The sequence below is a fragment of the Mustela erminea genome, chromosome 14, assembly GCF_009829155.1.
Source record: "Mustela erminea isolate mMusErm1 chromosome 14, mMusErm1.Pri, whole genome shotgun sequence".
Lineage (NCBI taxonomy): Eukaryota > Metazoa > Chordata > Mammalia > Carnivora > Mustelidae > Mustela > Mustela erminea.
The window spans coordinates 5213062-5229002 of record NC_045627.1 but is presented as its reverse complement, the minus strand read 5'-3'; the positions used below and the strand labels follow the sequence as shown (position 1 = coordinate 5229002).

The 15941-nt window shown below is 48.3% G+C and overlaps 1 protein-coding gene across 2 annotated transcripts in view; it reads left to right on the top strand.

Annotated features, from left to right (window-relative positions):
• PCNX2 (pecanex 2) overlaps positions 1-15941 on the top strand; it is a 288644-nt gene that overhangs the window by 245336 nt on the left and 27367 nt on the right. For both annotated transcript variants that reach the window (XM_032312937.1, XM_032312936.1), the window contains exon 26: positions 9380-9633. In XM_032312937.1, the coding sequence (XP_032168828.1) occupies positions 9380-9633 (254 nt within the window). The remainder of the gene's footprint in view (positions 1-9379; positions 9634-15941) is intronic.

Genomic DNA, 15941 nt, shown 5'->3' with positions numbered 1-15941 from the left:
CATAAATACTGGTTGAGGGAGAAAGCAGAACCTATGTAAGGTTTCCTGAGCATGAGTTCTTTGCCAGGTACCATACTAAGCACTTTAATTATAGTTCTTAGAATATTCTAGAATATTCCCTATAATAACTGTGAGTTATTATAAGTGAGCAGATGTTATTATTCCTATCTGAGACATAAAGAAATTGGGGGAATGAGATTCAGTAAGTTGCTCCAGGCTTCACAGTCCCCAGTAGTGGAGGAGAGGTAAGCATATGGATGTGGAGGTCCCCAAAGTCCATGACCTTTGCAGTATGCCACACTTTCTTGGACTGGGGGGGAGGGAGGGAGGAAGGAAGGAAGAAAGAAAGGAAAGTAGGAAGGAAGGAAGGAAGGAAGGGAAAAAGGAAGGGGAAGGAAAGAATAAGTAACCATTTTTAAAAATAATCTCTCTGGTTGTTGAAACTCAGAAATTTAACCAGAAATCTTAAGATGGCGTCACCACTGATAGCAGCTCAGTTTCTTGAATGATCAGCTGCCTGAGCAACTGTGAAACCTGGAAGGCTCTTGCAGAATGAGTGTGGGAAGCTAAGCACAGTTATCAGGATGTAGCCATACATTACCAGTGGATCTGGAAAACATCAAAAAATGGGATTTATGTGCCTGTTTGTGTGGAATGTTCTCAGCTATCTCCGAGTTTGGCTAACACCCCATAATCACTGGCCTGTGGGGACATTTTTAATATATCTGTGTCACTAATCTTATCTCAAGTTAATCTAACCCAAACCTTTTGCCTAACAAGCGAGTCCATGGAGAGCCATAGCTTCCCACTAATCTTGAAACTATCTAGAATTCTTTCTTCTCTATGACAACATTCAGGTCATTAGCGAGTCCTGAGTTCCTATGTCTACATGGCTCAAGTAAGCAGTTAAATCCCTTGGGTCCAAAGTTCACCCATAAAATAATAGGTTCTCCATTCAGAAATCCTACACACATAATCTTCTTCATTTCAAATTGTGTGACACGTCAGTGAGAGAGACAAAGCCACGCTTGTCTAGATAGGCAGTGTGGGAAGGAAAGGGGCTTTCCTGTTGAACATTCACAGAATCTGCCTATTTTAACAACACTCAAGAATAAGTTTGTTGGAGAAAAGTAAAATAAGACAACTTGGAATTAAATACGAATAAGAAAGAATCTGACTCTTGCGTATAAAGTTGAGTGTGTTGGTTTTCTCATCTGTGAGTGGGTCCGGAAGAGGAGAAAAACCATAGTACTCACATATAAATATCAACATATAATTATTATATATTTCATTGTTTCTTATACTTGTGCTTCAAATTTGCCCAATATAAATTACTCTGTATACAAAGTGACTTGGTTCATTTCATTTTTGCCTATGGACTGGTAGAAGAAAGTAGATTCAGAGAACTTTTGCTTATAATTTGTGAAGTCTTACTAGACAGTGTATGATAAGGGGGAAAAACTGACTTTAAATCCAAAAGATCAGACCCTTCTACCAGAGAAGTCACTTTTGAGACCTGGAGTCCTCATTTATGAAAGGAGAAATTACGCCGGCATAAGCAGGTTAAGTTGTGTGAGAAGTGAGATGCTATCTGAGACATCAGTTTTCAAGTTGATTAATATTACACAAATAGAGGGGCGCCTGGGAGGCTGAGTGGGTTAAGCCTCTGCCTTTGGCTCAGGTCATGATCTCAGGGTCCTGAGATCTCAAGCCCCGCATTGGACTCTCCGCTGAGCAGGAAGCCTACTTCCCCCGGCCCCCTGCCTGCCTCTCTGCCTACTTGTGATCTCTCTCTCTGTGTCAAATAAATAAATAAAATCTTTAAAAAAAAATTACACAAAAAGATGAGGTTTTGAAATACAAATTCTCTGAGAAAAAACAATGCTGTCTCACTGGAAGGCGTTTCACCACATTTAAAATCCTGCTTGCTGAACAGAGCACAAGAGAATTTTTATTCATGTGGGTATGTCTTAAAACAAATTGAGTCTCCTCAGAATATAAAACAGTTACAATAAAAATCTCTGCTGGGCCCACAGAATCAAACATGTATAAATTATCCCAACATATTTTCCTCCTATTGCACACTGGCCTGATACACTTCCAGATTCTCCCCTTGATACTTAAAAGGTGCCCAATTCCAATGCTGCTGAAGGCCTGGGACTAGAGAAGACTAGAGAAGAAACTATCCAGTAAAATAATAAAGAACTAAACTCATTCAGTGTCTCAGGATACCAGTCCTACCCCTTGACTCACTTCGGCTCCTGACCTCTGTTGGAGGTCCCGCATTCCTGGCCATCTTTTTCTCCATCGTTAAGTTCGGATTAATTTCAAGGCGGTGCTTATCCAATGGAAGTGTAGCTGGCAAGAGATGGGATGTGTAATAGGATAGTTTTGCATATAAATATTTATTTTTGTTAGAATAATTATTTCTTCCCAGAAATTAAATCTGGTGAAGGCTAGCGGATACAGAGTTTCTCCCAGGGCAGGAAGCTGGGGATAGATGACCAGCATTGTCCCCAAGAAGAAGTGGGGCTGAGGGGGGCCAGAGAAAGGCATTTCTGTGACTTTAAAACTATAGAGGAGGTTTGCAGGGCGGGGCGGGGGTGGAGTGGGGTAGGCAAATTGCACTGTGTCTTTCCTGAAATTGACCATAATTCAAAAACCTTAAAAAGTCTTCTCTGATATTATTTTGCCCAGTCACTTAACAGCCCCTTGATATCACCTGTTAGCAGGAGACAATGCTGGTTTAGATTTCCCCCGTTAGCATGCCTATCATTATGTGTCTGGCACCACATGAGAAGCTCACTGTTGGGGGATGCAGCATTTCTCCAGCTGGCTGGGCCTGAGCTCTGTCACACACATGTAACATGCACGTGTAAGGTCCAGATGTTCATGGAAGTGAACTGCTCTGAGCTTAGCTTTGACCGTATCTGGTGGCCTCCTCCTTAGTGGCCATGGCAATTCAGAAAGGATCTTAACTGTGACCCAAAGAGAGAATACCATTTATAAAATCCACACGCATCCCCAAGTGTGTGTCTCTGAGTCCCCCCGGCAGCTTGAAACGCACAGGCTAAATCAGATCTTTGTCTAATTACGGTGCACTGCGGCCAGGGACTGTTTCTCTCCTGTCAGTCCCCTCCTGGTGGCCTTGTTGCTCGGCATCTGTAAAACTCTAGCCCGGTTCTGGCATGTTGGGCCCATGAAGGCAGTGACCATACAGAAGCGCAGCTCAGATCGATGTCCAGTGAAGTCGCTTTAAAACGCTGTTCCTCGAGAGCGCTGCATGCAGTAGGGACAACACGTGGGGTTTTCTGTGGAATCCCGTTAGACGCTCTGGGACACCTGAGTGGTGTTTCTCAAAGTATATGCGTCAGGTAAGGAAAGTTGTAGGGTCGAGAGGCCCGATCTGTACAATATGTCATGCATTTAAGCTTCCTCTTGCGTGTTCTCACCGGAAAATCGTACTGCAAGCTGACATTTTCTATCAGGGAAGCCTTGTGGCTGCAGGGAAACATTTTTAATGCTTCCCTTTGAAGTCCCCATCACATAATGGCCCGGCATCTCCTTAATGTCTTCTGACCTCTTGGTGAACAGCCCGTTCCCTAATCCCCATTCCCATCGCTTCCCCTCAGGGGAAGTGGCTGACTTCCCTTCCCCAAGTCCTCTCTCCTTGGGCCCGCCTTCCCAGCCTGGATGGCCCTTCCCCCATAGGCTGTCTAGAACGGAATGGAGGATGCTTTGTGTTGAGTTTTGGTTACGGGACCTTCTGTTCAGGCAACCGTTCGCTTTGGCTTCCAGACGTTTCCAAGAGAACGTCGGCTCTACCTCTGGTCTGGCTGACAATGAGGGCAGGGTCCTTGCTCTCACCAGCTACACAGAATATCTACATTGATGGGCTTGTCGGGGCGACAGAGTAAAATCCACTGCCACTCAGTACACAATAATTGTCAGAACTGGGTGGAGAGAAACGGTCCATAGCAAGGATTTCCTCAAAAGGATGAAGTTCTCCTGTCCCCAAGAGTCCCTGACATCTGCCCTTGGGAGACACGAGAACCACATCCTTAAGGCTGAACTCTTTGGCCACCCATAGAGGTGATTTTATGATTTTTCTTTATGGCTCTTGGGCTGTATTAGAACAGCTCGCTGAAGCTGGTGTTTGTACTTTCTGGGCAATGCCGTTAAGGATGATGTTCACTGTGTTCCGAAATATTCCTTTTATTAGGGTCCTGGGAATATTATCTTTCTGGTATCTTTGCCAGAAATAGCTGTGACCCTTGCAAGGAATTATTTTGTTGTTGTCTTAGAGACACAAGAAACTATTCACATTCTCTTTGTACATTGGCTTCTAGAAAGCCCCGGTGTGGTCTGTGGCCCACCTTTAGTAAATAGATAGGGTATCACAGAATGCAGTTAGGGTCCCTCGACATCATTCTGGCTTTGTCTATTTTTTCTTATCCCCCTTTTTACCTAAATTGTATCATTTGCCATTGTACCGTGTATGTCTTCTTAAATTGACTTCATTCCTTTTGGGAAATAAGTGTGAATAAATAAGTCAGACCCGGCCTGTCGCTGGTAGATATGGCAGACAGCACTTAAAGGGGAGCAGTGCTTGCTGTCTGGGGAACCAGCGAAGAGAGGCAAAAAGTGTCTTTGGGCAGGAACGGCTGCCCCACACTGTGGCCACACTCAGGAAATGGATATATATCCTGTGTGGCAAGACATCTGGGATCTACTAGATATATTTTCAGTTCAAAACATTAATTCCTGCTGCTTTAACTAGGCATTCTTGTCTATCAAAACTAAGACCCTAGGACACTGTCAAAATAATTCAAAAATTATTTACTGAATGCCTTCCTGTGGCCCGCTGACTTAGATCATGAGAACACTGCGACAGAAAAGATGCCAGGAGTCGGTTTCAATGGAAACGCAGAGTGAAACAGCCAGCTCGCTCGTCATTCATTGACACGGATGGTGCAAGAGGTCACAGTGTGGGGACAGTTGGCCTCCGGTGCTCCCTTTGGAGGGGACACGCTCTGAACCGCATGAGCCTCTCCGAGAAGACTGGGGTCCTGACTTGCCCATGAGCAGCAAATTAGTGCACGTATGGGAGAGACTGGGTCTTTTAGTTTCCTCTTCTTTTACAGTATGATCCTTTAAAAGGAACAAAAGGTGTTTCCTAAGAGAAGGTGCTGGGACCTACCTTAACTGAGTGTTTATTAAAAGCCTGCAGCAGTTACGAGGTCTCTGTGGATGGCGGTCCTTCATGGCGCACTCTGTCCCCACCTGTCCTTTCATAGGTGTCATTCCTCATGGTGTGTGGTTTTACTTACCTCATTCACGTGGTGGGAATCTAAACTCTGCATTGCACTGTCTGTCACACACACACACACACACACATTCCAGTTTGTTTGATGTAAGGGGAGAGAAAACCAGCCCTGACATCCAGCCCCGCATAGAGAGAGAAATTGTAAAGAAATGCAGATCTGGGCGGACATGGCATTTAACCAGTTTTGCTAACCTATTCGAGGTGAAAATCCTCCTCTCTCCTTCCTCCTTGTGTAGCCTAAGAACAGTCCCACTTCTTCATGGAAAGGGAGTTTCTTGTTGAATTATATGAATTGCTGGCAGAACTCCAGGGTGGTCAGTGTGCCGTTTGGTGGGACGAGATATCTCCCACCCCCAGAGTCTAGTGCCCGCAGTCCTAGGGGCCCGGTGGGTGATTGGTTAGGACACCATGGTCGTTGCTCACTCTGGAAGGCCCAGAGCGTGCAGTCAGACTTACTCACTGTTTATAGTTCATGGATGTATTTATATACATCTCTACCTGTTTTATATTGCAGATGAGCTAAGAGATCCTGGAAATGTTTTTAAAAAGAGTGTTTTCAGCCAAGACCCAAAAGCAGTTAAGTCTTGGGGAAAGACAAGTGGAGTCACAAGATCTGGGATCAGCTCTTCACCGTACACTTTGCGTTACACAACCTGCTTTGTCCCCCTTCCTGGTCAACTCCCATCTCATTGCCCATATTCCTAACCATTCCGTGGGTACGTTATTATTTGAAGGTTGTCGTTTTCCATCTCTGACCCATTATGACCATCTCATTCGTACTGTAGGGAAGCTTAGTACTGACACTGGCTTTACCTGCCACATGCATAATGTTATCTGCTGAGCATTTATTTTCTCAATACTGTGCATACAGTGATCAGGATTCACTTCTGTCTTTCATTTATTCATTATTCAGTCATTCATTCATTCAGGCATCTCACCTGAGGGGATGTTAGCACCCACTAAATACCAGGCACTGTGGGGTCCTGGAAGAAGTGAATGGTATGGAAATGGATGTAGGGGGAGTTCTCATGTTTGAATTGTCTCAGAAGACATGTCGAAGGATCCAGAGAGTTGCCCTTTCAGCCATGACTGACTAACTGGTCCTGGATTATCCTTCTTGCCATAAACAATTATAAAACTGGGGAAAAAAGATATATTCAGTCAACTGAGAGAAAGAAGATACAAAGAAATCTCCCTAACATTACCCTTGCTCTCCTCCTGGAGGCCCTTTCTTATGTGTAGAAGGGGGAGGCAGCATCCAAACAAAATACAGTTCTCGGACTGAGCTAGCGAGGCAGAATCAGAGTTCTGGACCGCCAATACAGCTGGACTTTGTAGGTCAGAGGAGTGGATAAGAGCAAATTTCACAGAGAAGGTCCTGCAGAGATCTGTACAGGGATCCTCGTTAGTGATTGGATAAATGTTCACCTGCTAAATGTTGGAGGTGAGTCGTGGCAGAGAATAGTAACTGGAGAGGTGTGAGCTCACTGGAGGTGTGAGCTCACTGGAGGATATAGAGGTCGAACAGAGCCGAGGTGTAGCACTTCCAGTCATGCAGTGGAGAAACCTTGTCGAACATCCCAGGAATTCAACCGGGACCTTGGAAAAACCAAGCTGCAGGAGTAGAGATATCATTGCGCTAGAGGTCTACTCTAGACACTCTCAAGATTAAGTAGGAGTTTCAGAAGAATCAAGCAGATGTGCAAACAAACTAACGACTTAACAGAACATAACAGAAAAGTCCAGATGGTCAATACTAGAGCATCAAGAGTATCCAGCGTGTAATATAAGTTTCTAGATATGAAAAGAAGCCAAAAAAAGTGATTCCAGGAAAAGAAAACAATAAATAGAAACACAGCCAAAGATGTTGAAGGGAAAAGAAAACAAGTTGCAAAGAGTTATTAATATTGTTAGGAAGTCAGAGGAAAAATGATCATAATGAATGATCCGATGGAGACTACCAGCAGGAAAAAAGAGAAATTCTAAAAGTGAATAAAATGCAATGTCTGAGGTGAAACATTTAGAGGATAAAAGAAAAGATCAGTGGACTTGAAGACAAGGCAATAGAAACTATTCAAACTGATGCAAATAATAAAAAGTTTAAAGAAAAGAAACAGAAACCAGTGATCTGTGGGACAATAGCAAGCGATCCGACATACGTGTAAAAAACATAATAAAGTTATATTTTTAAACTCCTCAGAAGTGTTGCTTGCACTAACTGCCTTTGCTTTTTTCTCTCCCACTGTTTTGAGTTCGCTCAAGTGGCCATCCCCTCCCCCACCCGTCATGACACCGAAACCTCTTGCAAAGATTATCATTCGCCTCCGTATTGTCAAATCTAACAGTTAATTCCTCTTGTAATTTGACCTCTAAGCATCATTTAGCATAGCTGATGTTCCCTCTTCCTTGAAACTCTTTATTTTCTTTGTTAACTTGCTTTTGCTATGTTCTGGTTTTCTTCTGACCTCACAGGCCACTTCTATTCAGTCGTTTTTTTGGTAGCACCTCACGCTCCCAGCCTCTGAATGGAATGCTCAGAGCTTAGCTCTCAGACCTCTCCCCTCTCCACAGGTTATTTTAAACAGCCCCTCTTTCCTGATAATTCTCTCAGATGTTATGAATCTCTGCCAGAACCTTTCCCTTGAACTCCGTATTTCTTCATCCAACTGTCTGCCCACATCTCTATTTTGATTAATAGTGAACAGTTAAACTTCACATAGACAAAAGAAAATTCCCTGTCTTTGCATCTGCCCACCCAGAGGCCGCTCCCCCTACCCCACCCCTGCAATCTTACCTCTTCTGTGAAGCATAATTTCACTTTTCACCTTGCTCAGGTCAGAACCCCTCACACCACTCTTTGTCTATCTTTTCAACATCTCATATCCAAATTGTTTCACAAATCCTATCAGGCTACCTTCAGAGAGGTCCAGAACCCAATCACTTCTCCCTGCCTCCCCCAACGGTCTTTGTCCAAATCACCGCTGTCTCATCTGTGTTAGCTAGCAGCTCCCCAATGCCACAGCTCCCACCCCTCATTCCTCTCCAGCCCATTCTCTGAACAGCAGCCAGCATGATCTCCTCCGACAGAAATCAGACTCCATTTCTCCTAAGCTAAAAACATCCAAGGGTTTCTTAACCCATTCCGCGTAGGATCTTTCTCTTTCCCTACTTCTGGTTCATACATACGATCAACTGAAGTGTTTGTTAAATGCGCTACTAGATATTCACAAACCGTGTGGCTGGTTTTTTGAAACTAGATGCGGGCTACTTCATGTATTCTATTAACTTTCAGGAGGTCACCTTCAGTCCTCCCTCCCATCTGCAGAGATGACTTTAGGTTTCTGCTCTGCCTTGCAGGTGGTACCAGGAACCATGTCATGGGCATACTGTGTGTGCTTCCCTTCAAATCATTGACAGAGATGTTGAGGAAGATAGGCTGTCTCTTCTTCAGACGTGGTTGACACCCATAATCGTCTCCTGTTTTGGGAATGAACTCCTTTGGTAGTGTACCTGGGGCCCCCCGCATGCCGCCCTCAGTCACGCGAGATGAGGTGACTTTCGAGGCTGGGTAGCATGCGTGGTGTGCCCGCAGAGTTGGGCAATGGAGTTCTTCCAGGGAAAGCAGCAAGGAGGAAGCCTTTCTTCCTGAAAATTCTTGAGCAGGCTCCTACGCACTCTCAGACATCTCCACCTGCCACCTTTACGTAATCTCTTACGTGCTCAGCTGCGACCTGCGCGTTTCTGGGAAGGGGAACTCAAGGACATAACTGTCCCACATTTCAGCCATTGGTGTCTTGAGCATCATGAAACCTGTCTCCTCTAACACACACACACAAAATGGGGAGGAGATGGCCATCAGAATGAATACGAATGAAGAAAGGAATTAATGATGACGAGCTTTGCGACTCATGTGGGAATTAAAGAATTAAACACTGATTCCCAGAATTTCTCCAGCATCTTCCCCTCTAACGGAGGCCAAGGGGAAAGTCCATTCTGAACCGAGGGGACCCAATGACTCCTTGTATAACTTCCATCCTGTCTGTCCTCTGCTAGGAACCTACTGCCAGCAGAGGGAGGTCGAGGCCATCATGGAAGGCGATGAGGAGGACAGAGGCTGCTGTTGCTGCCAGCCCGGCCACCTGCCACACCTGCTGTCCTGCAACGCTGCCTTTCACCTCCGCTGGCTCACCTGGGAGATCACACGGACTCAGTACATCCTGGAGGGCTACAGCATCGTAGACAACAGCGCAGCCACCATGCTGCAGGTGTTCGACCTCCGGAGGATCCTCATTCGCTACTACATCAAGGTATTGCTGCCCTGGGCCCCGGACGCTTGTCTGAGGAATAGTTCTGGGCTGGGTCAAGGGGATCCTGAGATGTTTTGCAAAAAGCTGGATTCTGAAGCTTCCCCTTATCTTCTGAATCGGAGCCCCCACTAGGTTTGGGAACCACTGGTTTTGCGAAAAATCCTCTAGGGCTTTGGTTTTGCTTGGGGTTCGTGGCCTGAGTCACTGTCTAAGTCTGGACACTCACAGGGAGTTCCTTTTCTTACCCGGATCTGTTTTGTCTCACCGAGCCGGGTCCTGGTGAGGGGGCAATTGTAAATGGCAGTGTCCAGACATCTCCAGGCCTCCATGGTTATGTGTCCCAAGTATTGATTTAGATGCTCAGCCATTTCCACTCTAGAACCAGAATGGTTTTATAAGCTTAATAGGAAAACCCCAAAAGTAGAGTGAAATGGCCCAGTTAGGATTAGTTACGACAGCCTTTCTTCCTCACTTGGGTGGAGACAAGAGCATCCTTTGCCTGTAGCTCAGTATCCACGTCTGCACCACCGCTCCAACCTCAGAAAATGTCCATTTGCAACTGAGTCTCCCAGAGAACGAGTGTGAGCTTCGAGCGAGGGTGTGGAGGGCCACGGGGGTGACGGTGTTTTCCAAAGGGGGAGGGACAGATGGGAGCAGCCAAGGCTGAGGAGGTCTTTGCATTGGCTCCTGCTCTGTGGAAGCATTTTGCCTGCAGGAGCCCTGGAGCCTGGCCTCAGAGGGGCCCACATCTTAATGTCTTTTCCCACGGGGACGCTCATCTGTCTGCGATCCCAGATGCCCGCTGAGGCTGAAAGAGGGGGTCTGGCAGAGATGAGGAAATGTGAAACAGAAAGAGAACACGGGGGCCTGGAGCTTCGGGGGTTTCCACCAACTGGAAAGGAAGACATTTCGAGACTTGGAATAGCTACTTAGGAGGGTCCCTTGCATGCACCAGTACGGCTAAAGTTTACAGGAAATCGAGGACAGGTTGCAAAAAGTCAGAAGGTTAAGTAACTCGTTAATTATCACATCCCCAGGCAGTTGCAATGAGAAATGTTTGTGACATGCTCTCCTGCACAGACTCTGTAAGAAAGGGTCTTTGGCTCGTGGTCACCACCTTGATGCACAAGTTTCCATCCTACCTCACCCAAACCGTTGGTGTTTCGCCCAGCCTTATATACGCGGGGGGAGATTTGGAAAGCAGATCGGGGAGCAGTGAGCTCCTGCCTCCTGACCCCACAGTTTGCTCCCTCGGCCTTATGAACTAGGCTGCAAGACATTTTCTTCCAGAGCCAATCCTGGATTTGACAGTGGGTCCTGAAAGAGCCGTGGTACACTCCTGTGAGGTCTGTCTGTCTCACAAGTGAACGAGGAAGGGGGTGGCAGCTCCATGCCGCGAAGTCCTAGGCACCTGGGTTCCTTCTGCCACCTGCTGCACCACTTTGGAGACTTCGTGTTCCTAGATGGAAGCTTAAAAGGATGGAAAGGAAATCCACAGGCATGCACCTGTGGTCCCCGAGAAAGGCTCCTGGCAGCTGCCACAGTAGGTCCCTGTTGTATCCTGTGGTTAGAAGCTTGTCCATGTCAGCTGAGCGGGGTGGGGAATGTACATTCTGGGCAGCCTGGAACCCACACAGAAACTGCCCAGAGCCCCGGTGTTGTTTGCGGTGGTTTCCACTCTGCCCCATTCCCCCCACCCCCGCCTTTGCACACACATTCCCTGTGGTCCCTGCCCCCCACGCCGCCAGGTATCCTCCAGCTCCCCCCACTACCCCCCTGCACACAAGCTCCCCTGGGGCTGTGCAGACATTCACCTCGCCTTGCTCTGAAATCTCTCCTACTCACCCTGTAGCAGCTCCCTCAGCACAGGAGCCGCACGCACCCAACTCCTCTCTGGGTCCCCAGGGTTCAGTGTGATGACTTGCATAGGGCGGTGTCCAGGGCGCATATTTTTGGACTAAATGAACAAAGGTAACGTGGGTCCTGGGTCTGGGCCACAGCAGTCTACACAGATGGGATTCAGATGTTGGTGACAGTCTGAGCAGCCCGCTGTAGGTCTTCGTGTTGAGAATGGGGTTCACTACTGAGCCACATCTTTGTGAACCGGGACCCCCCCAGAGATGGCCTTCCCATGAGCCAGGCACGTGGGCGGCCACAGAGTAAGTCACCAAGGGTGAGGGAGAAGGAAGGATATACTTTTTCTGGGTTTACCCTCTTGGCTTTTCCAGAGGCCTTGTGGGCACCCCCCGGGGCCTGCTTCTTAATACATCCCTCCCGTGCACTAGTAAGTGAATTGATACCCACTTCCCTCCTCTCCTAACTCCAAGAAACATGTCTCCCAATTCCTTGCATTTTTTTTTTTTTTTTAGGATTTTAAGATTTTATTTATTTACTTGACAGAGAGAAAGAGATCGCAGGTAGACAGAGAGGCAGGCGGGGGCGGGGGGAGCAGGCCCCCTGCTGAGCAGAGAGCCCGATGCGGGGCTCGATCCCAGGACCCTGAGATCATAACCTGAGCCGAAGGCAGCGGCTTAACCCACTGAGCCACCCAGGCGCCCTCCTGTATGTTTTCTAAAATGGCAATTTGCAGTCTGAGAAACAAGTCCAGGATAATATGCAAACGGCGAGGCTGAAGGAGCCCTGGCCACCCTTGGAATCTGCCAGGTAGTATTTAGTTTGTGGGAGAACAATGTCCTTAACTCTGTTTTCCAAAAAAGGGGGCTGATGCCAACATGAGAGTTTCAGGTTGGGTGGGAGAGGCGCACAGAGCGATGGTGCATTCCCTTGTGGGGTCTCCTCACGAGCCGGGGTCAGCCCCGTGGCATCCCCCTCCCTGAATACGCTGCTAATTATGGATTTGCACGTCCTACCCCGAAATTCCGATTCTCTGGGCCTGGGGAGGGGCCCTAGCACCTGTATTTTTAAATTACCCTCCTAAGTGATTTAATACACAATGAGGCTTGGGAGCGACTACAGACATATTTGTGCTCCATAGAAACAGATTTCTCTTAAATTCTGAATCGGTGCTCAGGAGGGGCTGAGACTTGGGGGTAGATGGGGCCTCCTGGCGCGTCCTGTTTAATTCACGTCACCACTGATGGGACTGTTCCTGTGATGCTTTCTCTAAATACGGCACTCAGGGCTTGCCTGCCCTTTGGTAAGGGGTAGCTCAGAACCTGGGCTTATCCCCCCGTGGAGTTAGTTTAAGAAAGTGTCAGGAGTGCTGAGCGGCAGGAGAAGCAGCATTTTAGGGTAAAAACTAATGAGTGTTTTCTTCTATAGCCTTGGTTACGTGGTGAACAAAATGACCTTTGTCGTGCTGGGCTGCTTCAAGTTTCAAGAGCTCAGTTTTTTTCTTTGTGTCATGACTATTATTATTTTTATTGGGCAGGCAAATCAAGAAGGAAGAAAAGCTTGGAATCATTCCATTACACAAAAGGATTTTTTTTTTAATCTCCTAATAAACTGGGTCAGTTCCGCCACCCTCTATGAATATATTTGAAATCATTTCCTTCCTGATGACTGGAGGTTTTCCCTGGTGCCTCCTCCGCCTCCCCTCGGTTTATTAGTGCTCAAAACCCTCTTTGCAGTCAAGAAATCAGCTTTCCACAAGGGCTGGGTTTTCCCGCTGCCATTGTTCCCGTCCAGGCCTTCCAGAAAGGAGAGGGGCTTATCGCTTACCTTGCAGAATGGGGAGCGTGAAACCCGGACACGTGGGGCTTCCTGCCAGGGCCCCTCTCCTAGAATGTGCACAGGGCAATGGTCTGATAGAACAGGTCGATCTACAATTAAAATGAGGAGCCGGGAGAATCCCTGCTGGAGGACAGATATGGTGAACGCATTCAGAAGAGGTCTCGCTTTCAACATGGATCAGGTTCCTTGTCATCGACTCATTTTCCCCATCCTCACTTATCAGGTTTACTTAGTGCTGTACCCATTCCATCCTGACAGATTCTGAAGGATTTCACACTGTTCACTGATTCTGTCTCCCTCACGGAATTTCTGCCTACGTCAAGTGAAGCGGGGCATGGTTTGCAAGGATTGGGCATGTTCTGTGTTCTCTGGGTGAGAGGAATCGATTCTCCTCATGCCCTGGTGGAGGGAGGGGAGGGGAGCCGGGGCAGAGAAGGGGGAGTCAAGCTGCGGGGTGTGCTGGGAAGTCGACACTGCAAGATTTTGCCAGACCTGGGGGAGGAAGTTTTAGCCTCTGGGATTCGAAGTCCTCATTCACTATTCTGACTTCATCGGCTGAGGGGTGATTTCCATTCCCTTCCTAGAAGTGGATGAAAAGGTAAACGTCCTTTGAGTTTTGTTTGTTGTTCCTGTCTGGTACATGGATTAGGACATACTGGGAAAAACTAGACCAGATGTTTCTAGAGCCAGATGTTCACGCAGACCCAGTTTCTTCGTGGCCTTTGTCACCATCGACAGAGACACCGTGCCTCTGGCCACGGTCACGGGTCCCCTCCTGCTTGTAGCTTTGGGTCAACTGCTGGCACTGCCTGCCTCCTACGAGCTCTAAATTATCCTGCCAGCAAGTAGATTGGCTCGAGAACCGTAGACTCAGCTGTCTCCTGGCCCCTGATGTCATCCGTGGCCTCGGCGCTCCTCCAGACCACTGTGGCCTCCCCGCGCCTCAGCTCCTGGGGGGTAAGGCAGAGACGCCAGGCCTTGTGCTGAGTCCTTTGTGCACACTCGCTCATTTTAAGCCTCAAAATAACGAAGAGACTTGGGCTCCGCTACAGCTTCTGTCCTTCCCGCCTCCCACTCTCAGCTTCCTGGGCCTCTGCCTCCTTCCCTCCCTCTCTGTCCCTCTTTCCTTACACAGAAGGGACTTCTCCAGGCCAGCAGGGATGTCCTGGGTGCAGTGCTGCAGAAATGGGATAGTGAGAACCGCAGATGTCATTTGGGGTCCCCTGCTCTCCCCATTTGGGGTCGGGTGGGCTGTGAAGCCTAGTAGGGAATATGCCACAGAGGAAGGCCACACATCATGAGCCACAGGTTGACCTTCCCAGGGTCCAGGCTGCCGGCAGTCCCAACAGCCGAGAACGGCTGAGTCAGGCCTTTGTGGTGATTTGGCCCTAATCCGGGGACCTCGTGTGTCTATCCCGTCACCTGCTCAGACTCCTCAGACCCTGAGACCAGACCCTCCTTAGCAACCTCCAACCTTGGTTCTCTAGATTCCACATCCCAGCCCAGGGGAGGGAAGAGCAGGCGAGAGGGCAGGAGGCTGCCCGGAAGTGTCTGCCCACTGTGGTCACAGGTGACAGTCCCCATGCCCTGGCCAGGCCCAGGCTGTGTGCATTCCTGTCTGTCATCTCCCTTTGGAGGAACATGTGTCTACAATCAGAGAAGGCCATTGGCTAAGGGTTTGGGGCCACGAGAGCGTGCAGCACTGCCTCCTGGCACCAAGCGCCCTGCCCCATGCTGGTGATTCCCAGGTGAGATACGAGCCAGGCTCGGGGAGTGGGGGGGCTGTTGGGGGAGGGGAGCTAGCCTCAGTGCTGTGAGAACCACGTCTGTCCGCCCGTGGTAATAGAGCACAGAGAAGATTGCAGGGAGGGTATGCTCCCACCCACGCGGAGGCACCCGTACCTGAGCTGGAGTTTCACGTTCTCTGCGGTGCTTGGACTTCTCCCGGCCCAGAGCTAGCCTTTCTGAAGGATGGGTTCATTCACGAGTTACAAGATGGCTTTCGATAAAGCTTTGACTCAGAAGGAGAAGGCCTGAGGGTGGCATTTTCACCAGTTCGGATTCCTAAGTGGCGTGTCTGATGGAGGGAGAACACGGGTTATTTTGGAAGACATCGCAGATGTCCACTCTCTGGGCACCTGGGATTACATGCGCATGTGTGTTTCGACAGTGCCTCGTCATAAATACTTTCCGTAAGAACTTTGGTGTTTTCGTTCATTGAACACTCCTGGGCTGGGGTCCTGGAAGAGGGTTTGCCCCCGTCTCTTTCCGCCGGATCAGACACGCTGGGCATCCAAGGAAGCCTGCAGTAACCTAAGGGCCCTTTTGTGTCTCTCTCAGAAAGGATCAGGCTGGCTGTCATTCTTCTTCACCCCGGAACTTCTGTTCTGGCACATTCCGTTAGCGTTCTGTTCTCACTTCCCTCTTCCCTGTGCTGACCCATAAGAGAGGACATTTTAGAATGTCTCAGGTGAGTTCTACACATTACATCTAGCAGGAAAGGGACGCCTGTGTGGCTCAGTCGATTAAGTCCCTGCCTTCTGCTCAGGTCGTGATGCCAGGGTCCTGGGATCGAGCCCCACCTGGCTCCCTGCTCATCTGGAAGTCTGTTTCTC